At 43.0% G+C, this 24294-nt stretch overlaps 1 protein-coding gene across 5 annotated transcripts; it reads left to right on the forward strand.

The window, feature by feature from the left end:
• Positions 1 to 4883: 4883 nt before the first annotated feature.
• Positions 4884 to 23523, forward strand: IFNAR2 (interferon alpha and beta receptor subunit 2). 5 transcript variants are annotated; one of them, XM_088667927.1, is made up of 14 exons: positions 5017 to 5137; positions 7617 to 7703; positions 9819 to 9931; positions 10861 to 10919; positions 13025 to 13136; positions 14077 to 14118; positions 14252 to 14372; positions 15901 to 15963; positions 16209 to 16289; positions 17452 to 17624; positions 18433 to 18575; positions 19301 to 19463; positions 19715 to 19836; positions 20743 to 23523. In XM_088667927.1, the coding sequence occupies exons 5-14, from the start codon at positions 13133 to 13135 to the stop codon at positions 21457 to 21459; spliced, it is 1629 nt and encodes a 542-aa protein (XP_088524053.1). In that variant the 5' UTR covers positions 5017 to 5137; positions 7617 to 7703; positions 9819 to 9931; positions 10861 to 10919; positions 13025 to 13132; the 3' UTR covers positions 21460 to 23523. The 5 variants fall into 5 exon arrangements, with proteins under 5 accessions (XP_034971808.2, XP_088524050.1, XP_088524052.1 ...); XM_088667924.1 differs by lacking the exon at positions 13025 to 13136 and having other exon boundaries at positions 4994 to 5137; positions 9835 to 9931; XM_088667926.1 differs by lacking the exon at positions 13025 to 13136 and having other exon boundaries at positions 5012 to 5520; positions 9835 to 9931.
• Positions 23524 to 24294: the final 771 nt, after the last annotated feature.

The raw sequence follows: 24294 nt of genomic DNA on the forward strand, positions 1-24294 counted from the left end.
ACAAAATAAATAGATAAAAAGCTGATTTGGCTGGCATATTGCACTTGGTACATTCAGCCACAGGCTGGGTAACTTTGCTGCAACTGTCTGTTTTCACTCTTTCATTTACCTGATTATCTTGCATTGATATGCTACCTTTTCCCCCCATCATGTGGCTGAAGGTAGTGTACATATCACCCCATACAGACAGTGGCCAGACCCAGATCTTCTTTGCTTCAGCAAGGTGGTTGCCTCATATGCCTTCTGATGTAAGCAAAGAACTCCACATGCTTACTTGTATTTATTTCCATTTTAGTCCATCCCTACTCCAAGGAGCTCATTGTTCTGCTCCCTGATTTCCTCCTCACAACAGCCCTGTGAGGTAGATTTGTCAGAAAGAATGATCAGGCTAAAGTTGCCCATTGAGTTTCATGGTGGATGATAAGCATTTAAACTTGGGTCTCTCTAGTCCTAGTTCAACAGTCCTTTTTTTAATAGTTTTTATTTGATTTTACAAGTACTGTATATAATAAAATTATAACAATACAACCATTCACACCCACATTTACAGATTCCTCCAAATCTCTGGACTTCCCACCTCCCCTCCATGGATCCTATTATTAAACCTTTTCTACTGCATCTTTTCCAACACTCATCATTCCAAACAACAGTCTTCACCACTGTAACCAAATTTGAGCCTAACAAATCTAAGGCAGAGTGTATGTGTTGCATGCTTTATACTTGAAGGGGGGAAATTGAGATGGACAAATGCAATCTGAATTTGTGCAGAGAATTTCTTCTGAGAGTCCTAATTTGAGGAACAGCACTACTGTCCTTGAGGGTTGTCATTTTTTTTGTAGAACAGAAGATCTGTGCCATTACAAACAGGGTAGCAGGCATGGAGAAAATTCATTCTGCTTTGCCTTGATATCGACTTGGTTTGTACACAACATTAAGCCAAACCATGACTTAGCACAAACACAGACAGAAGACTACAGCCACTGCGCTCTTCACTTGGTCCTGCTGCTGCTCCGCTACCATTGTTTGAATGACATGTTAAGTCAAACCATGGCTTAGCCTAGGTAGTGTGGCAGCAGGAGGACTGAGGGAGAAATGCAACGTCCACTATCTCCTTTCCAGAAACCTGCACACAAGCATGCTCACACGCTAATCTTTGCTTTGGCTTAGCATTATATGAGAACTTAATGCTGCACTTCCTTGAGGAGGTAGTGAGACAGATGGGTATCTAACTTCTTCTCAGTACACATTTTTTTTAAAAAAGGAAAAGAAAACCACCTGCTCTGTTGAAAAAGAAACTCAGGCAACACAATAACTTGCATTGCAGTAGATTAGAAAAAAAACCCCACAAGATGCAAATACAAATATTCTCACCAAGAATCAGTGTTCTTACAGTTTTGATGAAAAAGAATCCCGCTCTCAAAGACCTAAGATTGTCAGTTAACATTCAGTTTCAGTGATTTCTTAAAGTTTAGAATTACAGGATGCTTTAGAAAGGCCCTAGGGGGACTCACTCCAGAAGTGGTGTTCAAAACTATCTGCCCAGCCTGCCAAGCCATTCTTGAGACATTTTCCTTTGTCCACCCATGGAAAGCTCCTTCTGCCTAAAGCACTGCCAATAGAAGTCCCTCCTGCCATATTAGGCAGAGTAATGAAATTAATAATCCCTCTACAGTGATAGAATATCCAATTCCAGGGATAGAATACGGTATAAGGGGAGAGCAGCTGGGTCAGAATAAAGTACCATGTTGTCAGATATCCTCTTTCTCACAATGGGCAATCTGGTTCTAGGAAGACCACAATCAGGGCATGAAAATAGAAAATACGGTATCAGCCAAGCAACTGGTACTTATGTTATTTGCATTATTTACAGTTAATCCACTAAACATGAAACAAACAGGCAAAAGTACAAGTATACAAATATTTAAAATTTCCGTTATACACACAAATGAAGTATGAGTTTCATAAAGTTCCTAGCAATATCTGTGGGTTACTGTGGTTCATAAAGTTCCTAGCAATATCTGTGGGTTACCTTATTGCACTATTCCCCCCCCCAAAAAAATCATCTGATTGCCTCACCTCTCTACCTCCTATTATATTTCTGAAGCTCAATTCAGATGAGACTGAGGCACTGTTAGTTCTGCAAACCACATGGATGGAAGGTTGCCTGCTTTTGCTGGAGTTTCACTTCCTCTGAAGAGGCGGGTACTCAGCTTACAGGTACTTCTGGATCCATGGCTGTTGCTTGAGGTTCAGGTGGCCTCACAGTATTCATATTTATTTATTGTACTGTATATCTGTTAATTCACACCCAGTTCCATGTTTTCCACTCCAATTTCCTGTTGGCTGACATCTTCCATTTGAACCACCCTGTGATCTTCAGCTGAAGAGCAGTATACAAATTTATTTAATTAATTAATTGATGGATGGAAACCCAGGAGGCAGGGCTTTGTCTAGGTTTGAAGGGGGGGCAGGGAAAAGTGCCTTCTGGTGGGCCCTTCCTTTCAGTGGGCTCTTGCAGCAGTGGCAGCACAGGATGATGCTAGGCCAGTGGCATTGTCGGCAATTCAAATGGTTGCTTTTTGGAATGCTAGGACAAAAATTTTCGCAGGGGAGACATCAGCAGTGGGCCCTGCCAGGGTGTTGGGTGTGACTGACAACTGCCCAAGGAGGGCATCTAAAAGGAAGTTGTATGTAAACCACAGAGCCTAGGGCTTGCCGATTGGAAGGTTGGCAGTTCAAATCCCCATGATGGGGTGAGTTCCTGTTGTTTGGTCTCTGCTCCTGCCAACCTAGCAGTTCAAAAGCACTCCAAAAACTGTAAGTAGATAAATAGGTACCGCTGCAGCGGGAAGGTAAGACAGCGTTTTTGCGCACTGCTCTGGTTTTGCCAGAAGTGGCTTAGTCATGCTGGCCACGTGACCCGGAAGCTGTCTGCGGACAAATGACGGCTCCCTCAGCCAGTAAAGCGAGATGAGCGCCGCAACCCCAGAGTTGTCCACGACTGGACCTAATGGTCAGGGATACCTTTACCTTTACCAGTGTGTGATTTTGCTGCACTTTGAGAAAGCAAGTGCAGGAACTTTGACTCAAGGCAGATTAAAACACTGCAGTGAGCGCTATTTAAAAATGCTTCTGTGTGTTTGGGGCATAATATTGAATATGATGCGTGGTTGAAACTATGGAATCAAACTTTAAGATTTACAGCATGTACTGCCTTGAAAGAAAATGTATATAAGATGATGTACAGATGGTATTTAACTCCAGTTAAGTTAGCTAAAATGTATAGAATGAGTGATAAAAGTTGCTGGAAATGTAAAGAGAAAGATGGTGAATTTTATCATATGTGGTGGACATGCGAAAAAGTTAAAAGATTTTGGGAAAGTTTATATAATGAATTGAAAAAGATGTTTAGATATACCTTCCCAAAAAAACCAGAAGCATTTTTGTTAGGAATAATAGGAGGAGAGATTAGAAAAGAAGATCAAACACTGTTTATGTATGCAACAACCGCGGCTAGGACTTTGTTAGCCCAAAAATGGAAACTACAGGAATTACCTACAATTGTGGAGTGGCAGATAAAAATGATGGACTATGCTGAACTTGCTAGATTGACATGCAAGATTCGTGACCAGGGGGAGACAAGGTTTCAAAAGGACTGGAGTAAATATGTGGACTATATGGAGAAAAACTGTAGATCATTAAAAACTCTCGCAGGATTAAAATAAACCTTACGAATTGACCAATATGTTAAAAAAGGAACTGCAAAAAAGGGAATTAACAAGAAAACCGCATGAAGGGAGGGGGGGAAGTCATAGCTCGGCGGAGCAAGGTAAAAAATGTGAATATAAGATTTTGTATAAAAGATTGGTTTTGTTAATTTGTTGAATTTGGAAAATCGGAATAAAATGTATTTTAAAAAAAAAAAAATGCTTCTGTGTGGTGGCAGTCCATGTGGAAGTGGTTTACGATAGTGAATACCACATAGGATGGATTGCAGGCGCTAGGCAAGAATTTTTCCTCTATAGCCAGCCGTCTGGCTGATTAAACAATCTATGGCTTTTAAAATGTATTTGTGGGAGGGGGTTACTGGTTTTTGTTGGTTATTATAATAATTTGTGTTTTTATTTTGTATTTTTATGCTGTAAACCGCCCTGTAATCTTCAAATGAAGGAAGGCATGTAAATTTAATAAAAGTTAAAAATAATAATTTAATCACAGATACCATATTGTGGGGTAGTGCTTAGAGTGTATGACTAGACTAGAACCTGGGAGACTAGGGTTCAAATCCCCACTCAGGCATGAAGCTCACTGAATCAGGTCTTTAACGTTATGGCATCAAGACCTTGAATTTTCTCCCTTGAATATAAGATGCTGCCTCTGGTGCTTTTTGCGGTGCCTATTGATGACTTTCCACTTTTAACCAGTCTTTTAACCTGAGCTCCTCCCCAGTCTGCCTCTGTATTAGAATTGCTTTTAAGCCATTGTTATCCTTTCCTCGCTTGTTGCTTGCTGCCCTGGGCTCAAATTTAATAATCGGTAAATAAATGAAAGTAAGACCCGCACGACAAGGCTTACATCCCGGCATTAGGCTGCAACCCTATCACCCACCCGATTCATAGCTGTCAAGTTCTCCCTTTTTAAAAGAGAAATTCCCTCATGCTGAATAGGCTTCTCCCGAGAAAAGGGAAAACTTGACAGCTATGAGGTTGCAAGTCCCCCTGAACTCAGCCGGGTTTAGCAGCCACGGGACAGCGATGCTAGGGGACAGGAGCGCGACACACACACCACCTCGTTCAAACGTTACTTGCAAGCATTAAAAACTGTCGCTCAACCTCTTACAAACCTGACCGCTAAACTAAGCTGGCTTTTACCAGGGGGTAAACACAGGAGGAGGAATAAAAAAACAACCACCACCCTTCCTTCCAACCAGGCCCCAGTCAGCACCCCACCCCCCACTCGCAAGCAGAGCAGACAAGGCCCGCCCCCCCCCGACCCCTTTGTTTTCGCTTTCGGATCCGGCGGAGGCGCCTCGGCTGCCGAGCGAGCGACATGGCGTCCGCCTGGAGGAGAGCCTCAAGTACTCAGCGGCGCAGGCGGCGGGGATGAGAGCGGCGGCCGGGCGCTCGGGCGCGGCCAGGTGAGCTGCAGGTGGGGCGGGAGCGCTGCCCCTGCCTGCCTGCTTTCGAAGGAGGGGCGCGCCGGGCGGCAGGCGCGGATAAGGGCCAGAGTGTCCGCGGGGAAAGCGAGGCTGGTGGGGTGGGGTTGGGGCTGCGCCTCGGCCTGGAGCTTCTCCGCCGACCCTCGCCGAGATCGGGCCTTGCAGGCTGGCAAGGAATGGGAAGGAGGGAAGGAAGTGAGCAAGGGATGGCTGCGCTCATGCGTCGTCCAGCGCCGCCTCGCGGGACCAAACGAGATGGGCGCCCCACGCAGGACTCGGCTTGAACTCCGTGGGGAGACCGGTTTCCGAAGGAAAGGGCGGCTGGAATAAACGGGCTGATCTCCTGAGCTGAAGCCTTAATGGTGATGATCCATCCAGATGCTGGTTATTTATGGCTGCTGGCTTGTGTTTAAAGTCTCTCTGGATTTTGTATTGTATTCTGTTTTGTTTTGTGAGCTGCCCTGACTTATAATGAGGGAAGGGCAAGGTGTAAAATCTGTATAAGAAACAAACAAAGAAACAATTATTCCTAAAAGGTTATTTGTTGTTTTTAAGCCCACTGATTTCAGTGGGTTTCAGTGAGCTTAAGTTTGAAATGCAGAAGTGCTAGTAAGTGCATTGGACCTCACTGCTAGGATGAAACAACAAGATGGCTCATAAATTTGGTATTAAAGAAATATCTTATTCTATCAGCAAGTGTGGCTTAGCTTCTAGGCAAATTCTGGCCATGCCAGCAATCCAAAAGAAGAAAAAGAAGCCTGGAAACAGTACTGAAAAATGAATCTTTATCAAGCAATAATCATGTCCAAGGCCTTTTGCTTGTTGACAGCCTTCTTCAGGGGTATAAGATTAAGGTTCTGCTGACAACAGAAATTCTAGTCTGGTATTTCCTCATGGGCAGATAGTGAGGAAGGAACAGGTCACACACACACACACAAACCATTCCCTAAACATCCTCATATGTTCAGATGAAGATGCTTAGAATCATCTTGGCAAACTCTGCCTTATCAGGGTTCAAACATTCTTAGAACCCCCTTCAGACCTCTCTTTGCAACACGGGAGGGTCTGAAGCAGGGGTAGGCAACCTAAGGCCCGTGGGCCTGATGTGGCCCAATCACCTTCTCAATCCGGCCCACAGACGGTCCGGGAATCAGCATGTTTTTTACATGAGTAGAATGTGTCCTTTTATTTAAAATGCATCTCTGGGTTATTTGTGGGGCCTGCCTGGTGTTTTTACATGAGTAGAATGTGTGCTTTTATTTAAAATGCATCTCTGGGTTATTTGTGGGGCATAGGAATTCGTTCATCTCTCCCCCCCCCCCCAAAAAAATATAGTCTGGCCCACCACATGGTCTGAGGGACGGGTGAAAAAGGTTGCTGATCCCTGGTCTGAAGGGCTGTGGGTACATGCAGAGATTTGGAGACAAGGTTTGCATGTGCTTCCCAAGACCTCCCGCATATGTTTGCCCCAAATGCCTGAAGGCAGCTAAACATGTTAGCTTGTCATGGTAACCTTAATCTGTGCCATCAACCAAATGTGTGAAGCATTTTAATTGTTTTGGAAGGGCTATTATTTGAATAAGATGGATTTTTCAGTACAGTACCACATTTCTCTCTCTCTTTCTTCCTTTGGTTTTGGGGGCTGCTCCCGTTTCCCCCTTCACTGATAGTTGAGAAGGCATTAAAAATCCGGGGGATGGATAGCTATGCTAAAAGGCTGGGAAGGACCTTATTGGTTTTTGTGTATCATGCTGCTTACCTATGGACCTGCCCTAATGTGAAAACGTCAGTGAATGTTGTGTGAATTTTATGTTAACAGTGTAGATCCTCTGGCCTTTGTGCCTTACAGTTTAGGAAGCTGTTTTCCTTAAGCCATGGTCACCTTCCCCACACTTAATGTCATATAGGCTGTCAGATGTTGCACAGGCAAAGTTGTCATTACAAATTGAGATGCTTTAAGTGAGCACTGGATTGTTCCTTGGGAAGTGAGTCTTGTATTCAGCATCTTTCCCGCATGGCTGAATTTTTGTTTTGGGGGCTGGTTTTAATTCAGGCCATTGTGTAAAGAAATTATCTCACCTGACATTATGGCCCTGCCCTCCTGGCAGAGTGGCCATTGCCTGGATCCCTATCTCTGCTTTATGTGAATGAGCAAACATGGCAGCTACCGTCATGCTTAATTTAATCCTAAAAGTCATTACAGAGCATTTTTGAAATACACAGCTTTCTTCGTTCAATCTCGATATTCACAAAATCATAGAATTATAGAGTTGGAAGGGACCACAATTCCTTTTGTCTCAAAGGGCTGTTGGCTTGTCCTGTGAAAGGAATACATGCAGTGCAATTTTAAATGTGTTTACTCAAAACTGAGGCCCTGTCCTTTCAGTGCCACCCACTTCCTGTTACGTCTCTTCTTGTGAAAGGGAAATGGTGATTGCTGAATTATTATTGTCTTTAGATGTGTGAGTTTCACCAGAAACCAGGGTATTTTCCTGATGCTTTTAACCTTATACCAACCAAGCACCTCATGTGAAAGTTTTTAAAGGTAAGCATGGTGTTTAATTAATTTGATGCCTTCTTAAGTGTAGTCTCAGAGGACAGGGCTCATTTTGTAGTAGAAGGGATATCTGCAGAAGTATCTTATGCTGGAAGTGTTGAGATGCAGCTCATCTTGTATTAAGGCTGAAGAAGTTTGAATGGGGGAAAGTCGATGGAGAGAGAAATCTCCCTGCCTTTTTTCCCCTCTGACATCTGAAGCAGAGATTAGACATACCCTGCATTCCTTTCATAATATGCTTCTGCAGACATCAAAATATGAGCAGGTGTAGTTTATGCTGCAATTACTAACTTCTCTTAATGTGGGGGTCACTCACTGATCAGATTTATAAAGAAAATGGGACTGGCTGATTTAAGGGGTAAAGCTTTTGTCAAGGTGCATACACAAATGATATTTAAAATGGTGTTTACACAGTCCAGGGCACTCAGATTATTAAAAAAGTCAAGTAGTAAAAGAAAAAAAAAGCACAACAGAGAGTCTCCCTCACCATATCTACTAGCATACCAGCAGACGGCAAAGCAAGTTAAGGGTCAGAATACAATCATGTGGTAGATATCCGCCCACACACTTGGTTTAGTCTCAGATTAGGGAAGGGATTTGCAGTGGCAGGAGGGAGCCTGGAACCAAGTCTAGCAGCACTGATGAAAGAATGGAGGAGTGTGGGAGTTCTCCCTTCTCACATCTTCACAGAAAGAGAGAAAACTTTTCTGCACACACTTGGGTTGTCAAAGGAATCTATGCACATGTACAGCTAACTTAAAACTGGGCTATGCTGCTAGCTAGGAACAGTTCAGGGGAGAGAGAGAAAAACATTTATTTTGCCACTTCAGTCTTTTCCAGGAATTGCATGATGGTGTAGCTGCAGTTATCAGCTGTGCTGCAGTAGCAGCTTGCTGTGTGTCTGCTTGTCAGGGACATCGCAAGGAACCATATCACTGGCCTACTGTGAAGGCATTTACAAAATATTTGTCTTAAACTAGAGTAATAGATCACTTGTTTATCATATGGGCTGCATTTAGATGTCATGCAGCTAAGCCATTGACTATCCTATATAATAAAGTCCAAGTGTCCCTGCGTCCAAGTTTTCCTGTGTGTCCCTGGGTCACTGTGCATGGGCCCCAGGGACACAGGGATTGGACAGCAGAGACTGCACGCGCTCTCTTCCCCCCCGCCTCCTCCAATCGCCGCTCCCGGCCGGACACCGCCTCACTGCAGGGCACGTCAGGGAAGCGAGGGTGGAGGCCGACGGAGGCCTCCTCCTCACAACCCTCCCTGGCCCGTAAGAGGAGCGGCGGCGAGGTAGGCATTTGTGTCCCCCGTCCTTCCTGTCGGCGGCTGGGGGGCAGGAACGGAGGAGGAGAAAGCAGCGCTTTCTCCTCCTCCGTTCCTGCCCCCCTGCCGCCGACAACAAGGACAGGTCCCAGGCTTCGGAGAAGCGCTGCGCAAGCGCTTCTCCGAACCCCGGGATGTCTCCTTCCTCTCGGCGGCTGGGGGAGAGGAACGGAGCAGGAGAAAACAGCGCTTTCTCCTCCGTTCCTGCCCCCCTGCCGCCGACAACAAGGACAGGTCCCAGGCTTATTATTTATCACAAGCAAATCATCATTCAGAAGCAAGAACAACGCTTAGTGTCAGATCATGGTTTGGAGAGAACTAAACCACAAGTGCTGGTTCAAAAGTAACACAAAGCCAGTAACACCATAGTTTGTATTCTCACTCGACTGAGTGAGGAGTAAAGCAGGAGAGCTGAGCCTTTGAGTGCCAGCACATACGACATCTCATGTACGGGACCATTTGCTTAACCATAGTTAATGACTTAATATTCTTTCTGAATGTGGTTGTGTTTACCTGTTGTCCAGTTTCGTTGGTTATTTTTACATGCTGTGTTTCAAGCTGTTCCTGAGACCTATGAAGGGAATAGGCACAAGGTTGATTTCCCATTTGACAAAGGAGTACCTGTTTAAGGAAAATCCCAAACTGTATTGTGCGTTCAAGAATACTCCAAGCCTGACAGTAACTTTGCCTCCTGAGAAGTCAGACTAAAGAGGTTGCGCTGTATTTTAGTGTTAACCGTTCAGGTTGAACATTGTTTTTATCTGAAAACAGTTTCATTGGATTGCAGATGTAGGAGTTATGTCAGCAGTAGGGACCACTCAGCAGGATGTGATTTTAAACTATGATGGCACTTTCCATGGGACCACTGCATTTCTGCAAACTTGGTGAGTTAAACCTAGAAAGAATTTAGCTCTTTGGGCCCCCATCACTTCATTTGCTTCTTGTTTGAGCTGCCTTCAGAGGCTCCTGCCGCTTCTTTGCCAAATAAATATGATTAAGAACTTTTCCCATTTTCCCAATAACAAATCTGCTCAGTTGAATCCAGGAGTGGCCAGCCTGGAGGTGAGCTATTGTGGGCCTGGCCTCCCAGCAGCAGCAGCAGCAGCAGCAGCAGCAGCAGCAGCAGCAGCAGCAGCAGCAGCAGCAGCAGCAGCAGCAGCACTGCCTGGTATTAGGGCAGAGCAGGGGAGTAGCAAGGCTACGGCTGTGGAGGTACGCAAATGGAAACAATAAGATTCTTCTGGCAGGGCTCCTGCACAACCCTGACCTCTACCTGCCTCCACACCATTCTGATATTTGGTGGTGATTCTGCTGCCATTGGGTTAGGTTTACCTTTTGGCCCTCCCAAACATGGCTGAAGGTGAATATTAAGTGAAAGCTACGTAAGGGTAATCTCCCAAAAGGAGATAAGGTTGGAGACTTTGCCCCCATATCCTAAGAATTGCCGTAAGTTTGGAAAGCAAACCATTGAACTTGCTGACTCTACAACCATGGTTGCGCCACACATTTATTCTGCAGATATTGTATAAGCTCTTTTAGGGAACTGTACTTGTGATTTGCTAATACACTAGACTATGAATAGAAGAAAGAGGATCCTTTAGTGTACTCTCAGAATTCATTAAAAAAGCTGTTTCCCATTGTAAGCAGAAAAAAAACTCTGTCTTGTACAGAGCAGAAAGCTTGTTTTACTGCCTGCCAGAATGCCTGTTTTTATAATTTGAAGATCATCTTTGTATTCTAAGCTTTGTACTGCCCCTCATTGATCTTAAAAATGCATCTGCATCCTGTTTGTTTGTGCTCTTCCTCCTTCTAGGATGCAGTTTTAAACTATGATGGCATTTTTCATGGGACCACTACATTTCTACAAATTTGGTGAGTTCAATCTAGAAATAATGTAATAGTTTGGGATCCCAACCCTCTTTTCTTGTCTCAGCTACAGGTTCTTTTTCTTTGCCAAATAAATTTGATTATTAACTTCTGCTAATCCCTGTGGTCTAAACCACTGAGCCTAGGGCTTGCTGATCAGAAGGTCGTTGGTTCGAATCCCTGCAACGGGGTGAGCTCCTGTTGCTCGGTCCCTACTCCTGCCAACCTAGCAGTTCAAAAGCACATCAAAGTACAAGTAGATAAATAGGTACTGCTCCGGCGGGAAGGTAAAGGCGTTTCCGTGCGCTGCTCTGGTTCGCCAGAAGCGTCTTAGTCATGCTGGGCACATGACTTGGAAGCTGTACACCGGCTCCCTCAGCCAGTAAAGCGAGATGAGTGCCACAACCCCAGAGTCATCCGTGACTGGACCTAAATGTCAGGGGTCCCTTTACCTTTTAATCATAGATGGCTCAGTTTGGAGTGAAGAAAACTTTTACCAAGAAGTGAAAATACATTGAGACTGCCTGAGTCTCGGCGAAACGTTGGGTGAGGGAAGCAGTAATCAATCAAAAGTTTAAAGAGACCAAGATCAAGGCAAGAGGAAGTATATGGAAAAAGAGGAAAATTTATCTGTTAGATATGTTTAAGAGAAATATTAAGTGTATGTTTTTTATTTGGATGTGATAGAGGAAAAGACTAGACAGGAAGGTTTAGTCGAATTATGTATTAGATATCAATTACTTTTCAGATGTAAATTTGGAAGTATGATATCTGTATGAATTTTTATATTGTAAGTTGATTTATTTTAATTTGTTCTGTTATGATTTGATATGTTTTAATTAAAATCTCAATAAAGTTTTTTTTAAAAAAAACCTATTTTTTAAAAAAGAGAGACTGCCTGAGTCTCTTGACATAAGGGGGAAATGTACTTGTGTTCAGTCACTAAAAGAGATGGAATCATGAAGCCAAAGCCAAGCATTTAAAAATTCCATTTAGATCAATGAGATACACCTAAGGAATGTGCAGCCTCATCCTGTTCATGTTTACTCAGAAGCAAGTTTCACTAAATTTGTGGGTTTTGCTTAAAACCAGAAGGAAACACCTGTAACATCATAGTTTCAGGAGTCCTGCAACAATAGCATTCCTGATTTGAAAGGCCCTTTAGCCATTCTTTGTCAGTTTTTGGACTTTCTCTTGTTAAAATAAAATAAGAGAGACTAAGTAATTTTATTGCATTATGAGCTATGTTAGGCCAAAGCATTCTCCGTGTGACTAATCAGAGCGAATGACCTTCCTCTCTAGTTTCAATTAATTATGTTGCAATCTTACAGATGAGTGGCATAATAAGGTGGCTGCACCTCTTTTTTGAAGGTGTATTTTGTGATTTTAATGCACCTACTTTCACAGCTGAACTGCCCAGCTAGTTTCCCTGCTCATTTTTGTATGTAGTACATCGACCAGGATGTGGACTGGCGTCTTCAGCTATATGCACAGTTCTCCTCTTTAAGCAAACACAACACGGCTTTGTGGGATGGTGGCCTCAGCCCCTGAGGTGACACAGCACTTATTGCCCTTTGATTCTGCGGACTGGCAGAATTAACGCTGCTGTTAAAGGTGTACTTCAGATTGAGATCGACTCCAGTACTGGTAGTATAACGGTAAACAGTCCCATCTGAATAGGTCTGCAGTCCTGCTTCTGGTTCACATAGCCCTGACTTAGCCAATGCTGTTTACACTAGTTTATGATGTTTCTTTTTGCCAAAAAATGAGGAAAAGGAAGGGTATGTTCAAATCATTGCACCGGATCTTTGTTTTTTTGGTGATTTGTGTGTCATTTCCAAAAAAATACTGCTTGGAGGATCAATATATTGTTTAATACATACCAACAAATGGAGAACTGGTATGAAAATATCCTATAAATTAAATGTGATATGTGCCATCCTACAGATAATAAACGGGAAACTTTGTATATAGAGATACTATAGTAAGAAATGAAGGTCATTTCACTGAAGCGCTACCCATATTTATCTGCACCCTGTCAGACTGAAATTCCTCTTCCCCACACTGTTTGACCATCCTTTGAGTATCTCATCCATTGTATCCCCTTTCAGCAACTTTCTCGAAAGCAGCACATCTACCCTGTTTTAAAGCATTGATGACAGAGATAATTCTTCAAAATCAAGGGTTGTAGGTCCATATGCCTAAATAGAAACAGTAAAATGGGTAAGGCTTTTGGTGAAGGTGAAGGACCCCTAACAACCACCTGGCAGCATGAAGCTGCAGGAAAGTAGCAAGAAGGCCAATATTTAGCAAGTCTTCTGTTACAAGTGTGATGTTGAGGAAGGAGAAAGGCCACCACCTTTTAAGGCAGGCACCCGCAAACTGCGGGCCTCCAGATGTTTTGGGCTACAACTCCCATGATCCCTAGCTAACAGGACCAGTGGTCGGGGAAGATGGGAATTGTAGTCCAAAACATCCGGAGGGCCAAAGTTTGGGGATTCCTGTTTTAAAGGTTCTGACTTAACACTAGCAGCTCATAGATATGTATGAAGATCCTGTCTTTCACTCCCCTTAAGGAGTCTCAAAGCAGCTAACAAATCTCCTCCCCCTTCCTCCCCCACAACAAACACTTTGCGAGGTGAGTGAGGCTGAGAGACTTGAGAGAAGAGTGACTAGCCCAAGGTCACCCAGCAGCTGCATGTGGAGGAGCGGAGAATCGAACCCTGTTCACCAGATTACGTGTCCACCTCTCTTAACCACTACACCACGCTGGGTGTATACTTTTCACCCTATCTAAGCAGATGCTGCGCATGTTCTCACCCCAACCAGCTATGGGGGTCCCCATGCAGAAGCTATATTACTTCTTTGTGGGTGGGATCTGTCTGCTCTGATTGCAACAACAACCACCTCCCCATGGTCCACACAAACAGAAATTTGAACCTGCAGAATAAATTATGTTAATTTACTTTGTACTTACTTGGCATGATTTATATTGATAGCTGCATATATAGAAACTTGAAATACTTTTGACACAATTGAAGTACATTCCACTCAGCATACAGACAGTGTTATTCCACTCAGCATACAAACAGTGTTATGTATGTTTTCTACATTGAACAGATTTTATTCCCCCCTCTCATGTATATATTGTTTTAATTTACAGTGTACATCGGTGCTCTGATTTCTGCTTTGTGCAATTTAATTGGTAAGTATTTTTAATCTACTTAACATTTGCTGCCAGGTTCACATTGTATTTTGTTGGGAATGAGCAGCAAGATACACAGCTATTTCATCATGTATGATCGGTAAACTTTGTATGTTCTATTTTGCCCCACAAGAAACATCCGCTGAACTCAAGTTGAAAATGAAGGCACAGGATTTTGAGCATATTTTAACATGGGAAGCTGGAAATAATACAGGGACAGCCACATGCTACAATGTGATGTATAAAGCGGGAAGGTAGCTATGCTTTTCCTAAAATATATTCCCACATTTTGTAAATTATTATGAATGAATGATATATGGTACAAGATCATTATTGGTTTGGGTGTATCTAGTTAAGGTCCTGTCATATGAAGAACAGAAACCAAGAGTTCTCTGGCAGCTTAAAGACTAACAATGTGATTTTGCAGACTGGGTTCCACTTTATCAGAGGCATGAACTATTATCCTCAGAAGATATATATACATATATACATGGCTGTAGAGGGGGGAAACCTGCACATGTGGGGGTCACATGATCTTTAAGTGCAATACCTGCTAAGTCAAGCGAAGCTTTGATGGATGCAAACTAACAGCAATTTTTTTGGGGGGGTGGGGGGCTAACAATAATAAGAGTGCAATCCCAGACCCCAGTGGGATGGCAGTGGGGCTTGGCAGAGTGACAAAGCCACACCACATCCAGAGTCCCATTGATTTCACCAGCTAGGGTGGAATGTGGGTTCAGGGGCAGGAAAATATAGTGTTTTGTTGCTGTGACAACTCCAGTCTGGAACAGTAGGTGGGGCTGGTTTGGGCCTGTTTCCACATCTGACTGGTAGCTGGACCGGCACTTGATGCCTCTGGTAAAGTGGATTCTCAGTCATGAAAATTTACCCCGTAGTAACTTACTTAGTTTCCAGAATGTTACAAGACTCTTTGTTGGTCTTGCTTCAATAGACAGGCAATGCTATCCTTTCATTCTACGTCTTCTCAGAAGTCAGTCTCATCAAATGAGAGTCCCAGGCAAGTGGGTATCTGACCATAGCTGCCAAGTCTCCCGTATTCCCCGGGAAACCCCCGTTTTTCCAGCCGTTTCTCGCTGGCAGCCCGGATTTAAAAAACCCCGTAAATCCCCCGGATTCTTACCGGCCCAGGGAGACTCCTTCTGCGCAAGTCTGGAGTCTCTGGACATGCGCAGAAGCGATTTCTGGCACTGCAGCCATTTTGGAAATGGGCAGAGCATGCGTAGAAGCGACTTCTGGTGCCTCTCTGCCCAGTTCCAAAATGGCCGCCGCGCGACTTGCGGTGCTGCACCGCGCCGATCCCGGATTTTTCAATATGGGAGTTGGCACCTATGTATCTGACTGCAGTCTTAAGACAGCAGTCATGAAATGGTCAGCTTGGAAAAAAATAGAAAAGATCCAGAACCAGACATTTTCATGAGGCTGCATTAACATTTAGGTATCAAGCTGTGCTGAGGCCTCCTAGGAGAGCAGCCATTTCAGGTTTGTGTTTCCTATTGATGCAGCTGTAATAAGCAGCTGTTACTCAAGTCTGCTTCATAGTTCTCAGGAAGGTAAGAGAGATGAGACCTGGACTTGGGTGAGGTGACAGCATTTAACTAGTAGGAAGCAAACACCCCTCTGTTTGGTCAATTAAGGAAGTAACTGATTTGCACATAAACTTACATAAGGGAAGAGTCACAGATTGATCTTCCTACAGAGTTCTTCATAGGAGACAAATAACAATAAATTAATCCTCCAATACGCTTCTCTCCCCTTTGAAAGGTCCATTTGTCCTTGGCTATCAAAATCGGCGGAGGTGCATGATTCTTCTTTCAGTAAGTCCAAGTAAGTAAGGCATCTTTTAGTAGTCAGTACTCATATGTATATGTTTGTCCTTGTGGCGTTTCCCAATCAGGGCAAACTTTGGGGCAAATTCCCAGGGAAAATCTTTACATGTTTCTGAATGGATGTACAAGTAATTGAATTGTGGGAGCAATTGATAGCTGGTCCTGGAAAAGAAATTATGATTGGGGGTTGCTCCCCCTGGGAACTTGCTTCTGACAGACACCCTCTCTTCTCCTTCTTGCCAGGTCCCAGCAAAATGAGGCTCCAGTATCTGGGGAGCTGGCTATTTGTCCAGCTGGTGCATGGTCCAGAACAGGCAACAACCGGTAAGCACTCAAAGGCAAGCAGATGTTGAGATCCAAGGCAACATGTAGGAACTAGGCACAGTCCTCACACAAGAGGAGATGTGCAGGGACTGAGACACAGACTCTGAGGCTAGGGCAAGGGCAGGAAACCTGAGGCCTCCACATCTTGCTCAACTCAAACACCCATCATTCTGTATCATCAGCCGTGTGGGCTTGGGCTGATGGGAGTTGACATTCCATGGCATGTGGAGGGCCCCAGATTCTTCTGTCCTTGGCTATACCTTGATGTGGCCTGGTACACAAGGGTTCGCTTTGGGTTCAGCTGACAATACTCAGGAAGTACTGCAGCCTAGAGGACAAACTAGAACTACAGTGTTCAGTCTTGGCTGGAGCCAAAGTCCCAGTGGTGCAGCACGAGAAAAAGACACACCCATAACCTGGATAAATATTGAGTCATCTGCTCGCTAAGAGAGGAGTTGCCCTTTTCTGTGCTGCATACCCTCAGACCTGAAAGCCATTTCTCTCACTCTCCCCATCTACAAATACAGCCCTCTGCCCTTTTCTCATCACTGGAGGTGGCAGTAAAAGGTAAAGGGATCCCTGATCATTAGGTCCAGTCGTGGACGACTGGGGTTGCAGTGCTCATCTCGCTTTACTGGCCGAGGGAGCCGGCGTACAGCTTCGGGGTCATGTGGCCAGCATGACTAAGCCCCACCGGGGGGATTCGAACCGCCGACCTTCTGATCGGCAAGCCCTAGGCTCAGTGGTTTAACCCACAGCACCACCCGCAGTAGAGGAGTCCAAAGGAAGCATTTCCTCCTACGTCCTGCTTCCTTTGGCTCCTCACTCTGTCTCATGAACTAAAAAAGTAATGAAACATGGTAGATTATGGTAGTGTACTTGCTAACAAAAACTAGTTATTCTCAACAATAAAAAGGGGGGAATCTCAGAAACAGACTACACAAGAAAAATAAGCATATATTTGAAAAGCCACCAAATATACTTTTGCACTGACATCCTTCTCACAGAATTGGACACTTATCAAATTAGGGGATGAGGGTGAATGAATATCAGCTTGATTGGCACTCCGGCATTCTGAACAATTTTCATGTGATGCTTTTGAATTTCTGTTTTATATTCAGTTGGGAAGTACTGATTGGCCCCTTCTTGTTTCCATTTACAGTTATCCAAGACTGAATATGAAGATTGTCACGGAGTGTTCCAATATCACACGTTCATTCTGTAACTTGACAAAAGAGTTTACAGATCCCTGCAAGTTATACATAATTGTAGTGGATAAGGTCACAGAAAGTGGAGTTGATTCCTCAGCTATTCATTTCACTCCATATCTTGACAGTAAGTAATTTGCTCCTTCTTTATGTTTGAAGCACATGCCAGTTGTCAACCCTCACTAGGTCAGCTCCCAGCAGGCTCCAAAGCTGTCAGTGCCCTGCCCCACGGGCGGAGGAAGGGAGCGGGGGGAGCACACCACACCCAGCACCATGGGGGAGGGGGATAACATTGTGGCTGCACCATGCCCCTGCAGCCAGTGCGCCACGCCCCCGGGACATGCGCCAGCGCTGCCTCCGCCTGCTTGCCACCCCCGGTGCTCCCCACAGCCCTGCCGTACCCTGCTCCTACTTGTTATAATTGATACTGCCAAGCCCTGTAACCAGCAACCTCATGCAGTTCTAGCCCCCCAAACCCCCAAGACATGCTCCTTCTTCAGTATATTATTTTCAGTTATTTAGTTCACTGTTCTTTAAGTGCCAAGAGGTCTCGTGGTCCTGACAAGCTTTATCTTCAGCTCTCAGTGGGCATCCTCTTGCTTTTCAATGGAATTACACCACACACTAAGATCAGGACTAGGTGCCATATTCAGAGCAGGCTTTCGGGAGCAGAAGTGAGGATCAAAGAAGGTTGAAGGCCAACAGGTTAAAAGGCTTAAAGGTCTGTTTTGGAAAATTTCTAATCAGTAGAACCCCCACCGTAGATATTTAGCCTTAAATCTGAAAGAAGCATACCCAGGAGAATGTTGTATCATTTCATTTAAGATCTTATGCCCAAGTTAGGAGTGCATTGGATTGTAATTTCATTAATTTCTCTAGGGCAGAGCTTCCCATTCACATTTATTCCTTCTTTTCTCCCTTTCTTTCTTCAACAGCATGCCTAACATTACCCCAGTTTGAGATTTCTGCTTGTCCACGCTGCGCAAATGTGACAGTGAAACTTTCCTCCTCGTTACTTCAAGTATACCAAGAGCTTGATTATACGGTCACAGTGATAAGAGACAATGTCAAGGAAAAGGTCGGTTGCTTATGATTAAAAGGGAAATGGTAGACAGTATCAAAATTAATTCACTTCATCTGTAAGAAAGCTGCTATTTCTGTTTCTAGTCCAGGTATATCCAAACATAATGGTACTGCCCCCTGATCCATAGCCCTGTCTATCATCCAAGTCATGCCTAGAGTTCCTATCTGGGTGGGTTTCACCCATTCACTTCAATGGAGAGGGCGGCTCCCCATGTTTTGCCCTTTCAGTGGCTGTTGACATTCAGATAGACAAGATGGGCTGTATATATGTTGGAGTGGCAGCAGGAATTGCTGGATTGAGATGTTTTTGATTAATAAGGTAGACCACTTCCCATGCCAGTAGTTAGGACTGGGCATAGCAGCAGCTAAACCTGCAGAGTCCAAAGGCTGGAGGCTATGTTGGTATTGCTGTGCCTTCACACTGTTGCTGCAAGAAGAACCGGCAAGGCAAATATTTAGCAGATGAACAGAAATGATAATGTTACTTATATATAGCTTTTTGTATTTTCCAAGAGTTTTAGGAAACATTTTCATAGGTATCCTTACATTAGCCCATGACCTAGGCTTTGACTGCAAAAGAGTGTGCAAGATTGTGCATTGACCTCATGGAAAGGTGAGACTTTCCACGTAAGAGTCAAGTGTGTTTCATCAGCCCTCATATTTGCATTTGCCCGTTATATGATATACTCAATTGTCAATCTTTTTCTTCTTCTTTTCTAGCGTGTTGTCAATACAGCCAGACAAGAGAGTTTCCACACTGTTATTGGAGATTTGAGTTTCAATAAAAATTATTGTATTGCTGTTGATGTGAAAACAAGTCTAAATCATCAGTGCACTCCGTCTGTCCCCAAATGCATTATGCTCAGCTCCAGTAATATATCAGGTATAATGAATTAAGCAGTGGGGAAGGGTTGCAGAGAATTAATTTAAAATTATCATTTTCTTAATAAAAAACTAATAATAGATTATTGGTTTTATTATTTCAAGTAATGGGTTTTAAAAAAAATATTATGAATTTTGGTAGTCTAAAAATATATTATGAATTCTGGTAATCTGCATGCCCAATAAAATCAGAGTGTTTCACAATGGCCCCCATATTCACTGTTCTTTAATCATGTTCTTTTTATCTTACAGGTCATATTATATTTCCAGCATTGTTTGGCATATTAATGTCATTGGTAGTAGTACTCGCTCTATTTGTCCTGTATAAAACGGGTTTTATTTGCTTAAGATGGAGGAAATGGCCAAGCGTCTTGGTATGTAGCCTTGGACAGATTCTTCTTTTAAGATAAATACAGTAGCTTAATAAGCTATACTGTATGTATTTATGTATGTATGTATGTATGTATGTATGTATGTATGTATGTATGTATGTAGAATTTTATTTATTTTCATTGTACAAAAGACCTAAGGGTCAAGGCCAGTTATATAGGGTCAGGTGATATGAAAGTTTGCCCTCTCTGCCTGGAGAGCTGCTGTCAGTGATGGACAAATAATCTGACCAATTTCTCTATCCTATTAACACTTGATCCTCACTGCAAGAAGTGAGGTTACAGGGAGCCGGGCACAGGGCCTTCTCGGTGGCTGCGCCTGCCCTGTGGAATGGCCTCCCTTCAGATGTCAAGGAAATAAACAACACTCTGACTTTTAGAAGACATCTGAAGGCAGCCCTGCTTAGGGAAGCTTTTAATATTTGATGCTTTATTGTGTTTTAATAATCTGTTGGGAGCCACCCAGAGTGGCTGGGGAAACCCAGTCAGATGGGTGGGGTATGTATGTATAAACAAACTAACTAACTAACTAACTAATTAATTAATATTATTGATAGTACCACATCATCATCATCATTATATACATTTAGCTTTGTGTCCCAGGTATCTGGCCTCAAGACCATAAAAAGCTGTAATAAATAAATGATGAAGGAACTAGACTGTTCAGGGCTTTTTCAACAAAACCCCCTTTATTGAAAATGGAAACAAATCCCAATGAAAGCCAAAAGATTCTCACATCTGTGGAGGATTTCGGGATTAGGGCCAAACTTTTGACATCCAATTCTTATTTATTAATATTAATATTCAACTATGTATCACACCCCCATCTTTTTTGCAGGCATCTATTTTATTTTTTCCACCTGTAAATTTCAAAATTGTTTTTCATTTCAGAGCATCAAACCAAAATTAGACTATTCCCTTTTTAAATCAGAACCGGAAGAAGTGCACACTGTCCAGGTCACCCAAGAAAGTAAAAAAAAAGTATGTGGATACAATTCCGATGAAGAGGACAGTGAAAGCATTGCTGCTGGAAATGATGATTTATATGCTGCACGTGTATTTTTGGGCCAGACTTCAAAGGACAATGCAGAGCCACCCTCCTTAGACTGCTCATCCGCTACAAGTAAAATAGCTGACCCCCAGGATGATGAAACAGAAAACCTTCTGCTCATAGGCTGCTCATCTGCTACAAGTGAAATGCCTGAACCTGTAGATGCTGAAGCAGACAACCTTCAGAATGATATTAGCAAAGAAGAATGCCCAACATTTCAACTATTTCACCCTTCTCCTGAAGTGGACTCCACTAATGAGCCAGACCTGGAGTGCAGCAGCTGTTCCAACATAAACTTAGATACTGTGGTGCTAGGAATATCTGGGAAAAATAGGGACATTTCTGCAACATTAAGCCCTTTCGAAGAGGATGCAGCGGACTCGAAAGAGTTGTGTGTTTCTGATGCATTTGAACCAAAACATTTCATTGATGCTCTAGAAATGCAGAACTCTGACATTCATAACCTCTCAGGTTCCTGGCAAAATTCTAATGGGTCTGAAGAAAGTGAGTCATCGGATTCAGAAACGGACTATGTTGGTGAATACATGAGGAGATGAATCAAAGATGAATCAATGAATGCTCAAGTTAGCATTTTTCAGCTTCCAGTAAAATAATGTATTCTCATGTCATGGGACTGGGTGGGATCTGCTGTCTAATGCTATCAGTATTGTACAGGAACATATGAAAATGCAGTGCTGTTGTGAATTCCCGTAGCATTAATATGGCTTTCTCTTCAATGGTTTTTGGCAAGGCATGGATTAGTCATCTTCCAAAATAACAGAAACCTTGCCTGTCTTGTTACAATGATCAACCATTGCACTTGATCATCAAGTGTTCTTAGGCATGATATAACACTTTGCTGGTAATTGGTCCAGAATTCTTCTCCTGTTTTCCTGCCAGTGACCTTTCAGACCCCCAAGGTTCATAGCCCTTTATCTATACCTCAGTTTATTTTGTGAACCAGAATGTTTACTGCCATCACATTTAATATCTGTCACCTTACACTTGGACATGAACTTCAGTGGTCTTTTTTCACTGGTCCTATTTGTTACCCATGTCTGTTTTTCTTTATGGGGATGAAGTAACTCTCACCCTTCCTTATATTATTGGCAAGCTTTAAACCGGTTGTGTGATCCTTTGCTTGACAAGGGCTCCAGTGATGTGGTTAGAAACGAGGCAAAAAGGTATACTATTGTCCCTGAACTCTTCCTGCCTGTCGTGGGATAATTTTTTATCAGTTTCTCATTCTAGAGAATCTGATTGTAGCAATGGTCTGGAATGGATGTTGCAGCTACTCTGTGCAGGGTGAGAGGGATTTTGAGCAGAGATGTGTTTAATCACCATTTGTCCGCTCCAAATTGTCCCTGAAGTGGGCAGGAGCCACTGGCCTTGTTTCTGGTCAGGCAACTTCTGTATAGCTTAGTGGTAGGCTCAGAAATGCGAGCCTTTAATGTGATCAACCCAGTCCTACTCTGCCAAGAGAGATTCAGTGAGCTCCTTCAGTGCCAACTTTTAAATGCCTGTTGAAAACTTTTCTATTCCACCAGGCCTATGCAGGTAATTAATTGAAGAGTCTATCCCCCACAATGCTGTACCGACGGTTGTTTTTAATTACCGGGTTTTTTTGCCTTGGTTTTAACTTTTTATTGTTTTACTGTATGGTTTTTTTATATTGTTGTAGACTCCTGTGATTTTTTTTAATGATACAATGGTATATACGGTAAATCATTTTTATAAATAAGGGAAGAAGGCATGGAGCCATGCCATACACAGAGCAAAACAAATGTAACTTTTGCTCAAGGGATTTGTATAGCAGCTCTCTAAACAATTATTGTAAAGATGTTCCATGCAGAGGCAGAGGAAGGGCTTATTTTAAAACAGCTTGAACAGTAGCCATTACAGGAAATGAAAACAACATGGGGGAAAGCATCCAGCTAAACCTAGCCTAAACTACGCCAGTGTTTGGCATCTTCTGTTCCTGGAATCTGGATGGATAGCAGCCTGTTAGCATTTTTCTTCATTTTAGCATTCTTTGCAAGCTTTATTTCCACACATTATTTTAAATGTATCCTCCCAACATTTTGGGCAGTCAGAAAGGCAGGAGACTTCTGTTTCGGTTTCTCTTTTATGTAACTTCTTGGGACTCCTCCTACAATAGTGTTTAGGTTTTATTTTCCTCTTAAACGTCAGATTCTTGGACTGAACAATGGACCCTTCTGTGATTTTCTGAGCCTCCTTGTCAGAACAAACTAAAACTCTTTGACAACCCCAAACAGGACACAAAATGGTTTAAACAGTTTCATTCCTTCACAGTGGGAAAGAGGAACACCCTTCCTTGCAATGTTCTTTGTGATTTCTGAGCATCCTGAGAACAATTGCCTCCTTCATGGGAGCAGACCTGCTGGCCAGTACTTGAAAGAGCAGGTTGAAGTTCTTGCCATAACTGGACTAAGGAAAAATAATTCCAGAATATTTTCTTACCCAGCAGAAGTTCTTGCAGTCACCTCGGTATTATATGTTTTTTCTCTGTACCTATTTTAAATGTTTAATAATGTTGTATGTCTTGAAGTATCATAACTACTCACTTTGCACATAAGTTTTACTAAAGTAATCTGAAATTATTTTGTTTGCTTCATTTTCCTTGTGGTACATAACTCTTTGTGAGGAAGGCATGGGCTAATCTATTGGGAAAATTGAGTTGCACAACTAATTTTACATAGAGGAGACCTGCTGAAACGAATGGACCCAACTTTGCCATGTTCATTAATTTCAGTAGACCAACTCTGAGTAAAACAGTTTGATATTGCCCTGTGACTGATATTCAGGTAATAGGTTTTGGTTGCGCAGTACAATCCCACTCATGAGTTCAATAAGGCTTGATCTCAGGAGCTGTGTATCTGTTTGTATCTCCTACAGATGTAAATGTGCCCTTTAGTAATAGTAGAGAAGCCACATTTCACTTGGACGTGGCATTCCATAGATGGAAGACAAAGCTGCTTGATTCATTGGCCTGGGTGTAAAAAATCCACTTGTGTGAGTGGAAGGCATTTATGTCTATAGAACAATAGAATTGTAGCATTGTAGGGAATCCAAGGACCATCTAGTCCAGCTCCCTGTAATGCAGGAATCTCAGCCAAAGCATCCCTGACAGATGGTCATCCAACCATAGCTGCCAAGTTTTCCCTTTTCTCACGAGGAAGCCTATTCAGCATAAGGGAAAATCCCTTAAAAAAAGGGATAACTTGGCAGCTATGCATCCAACCATTACTTAAAAAACCTCCAATGAAGTCCACCATTTTTGGAGGGAGTCCACTCCATTATTGAACAGCTCTTACTGTCAGAAAGTTATTCCTAATGTTTAGTCAGTATTTCTATTTTTACAACTTGAATTC

This window comes from Zootoca vivipara, chromosome 4 (genome assembly GCF_965207765.1).
Source record: "Zootoca vivipara chromosome 4, rZooViv2.hap1.1, whole genome shotgun sequence".
Classification (NCBI taxonomy): Eukaryota; Metazoa; Chordata; class Lepidosauria; order Squamata; family Lacertidae; genus Zootoca; species Zootoca vivipara.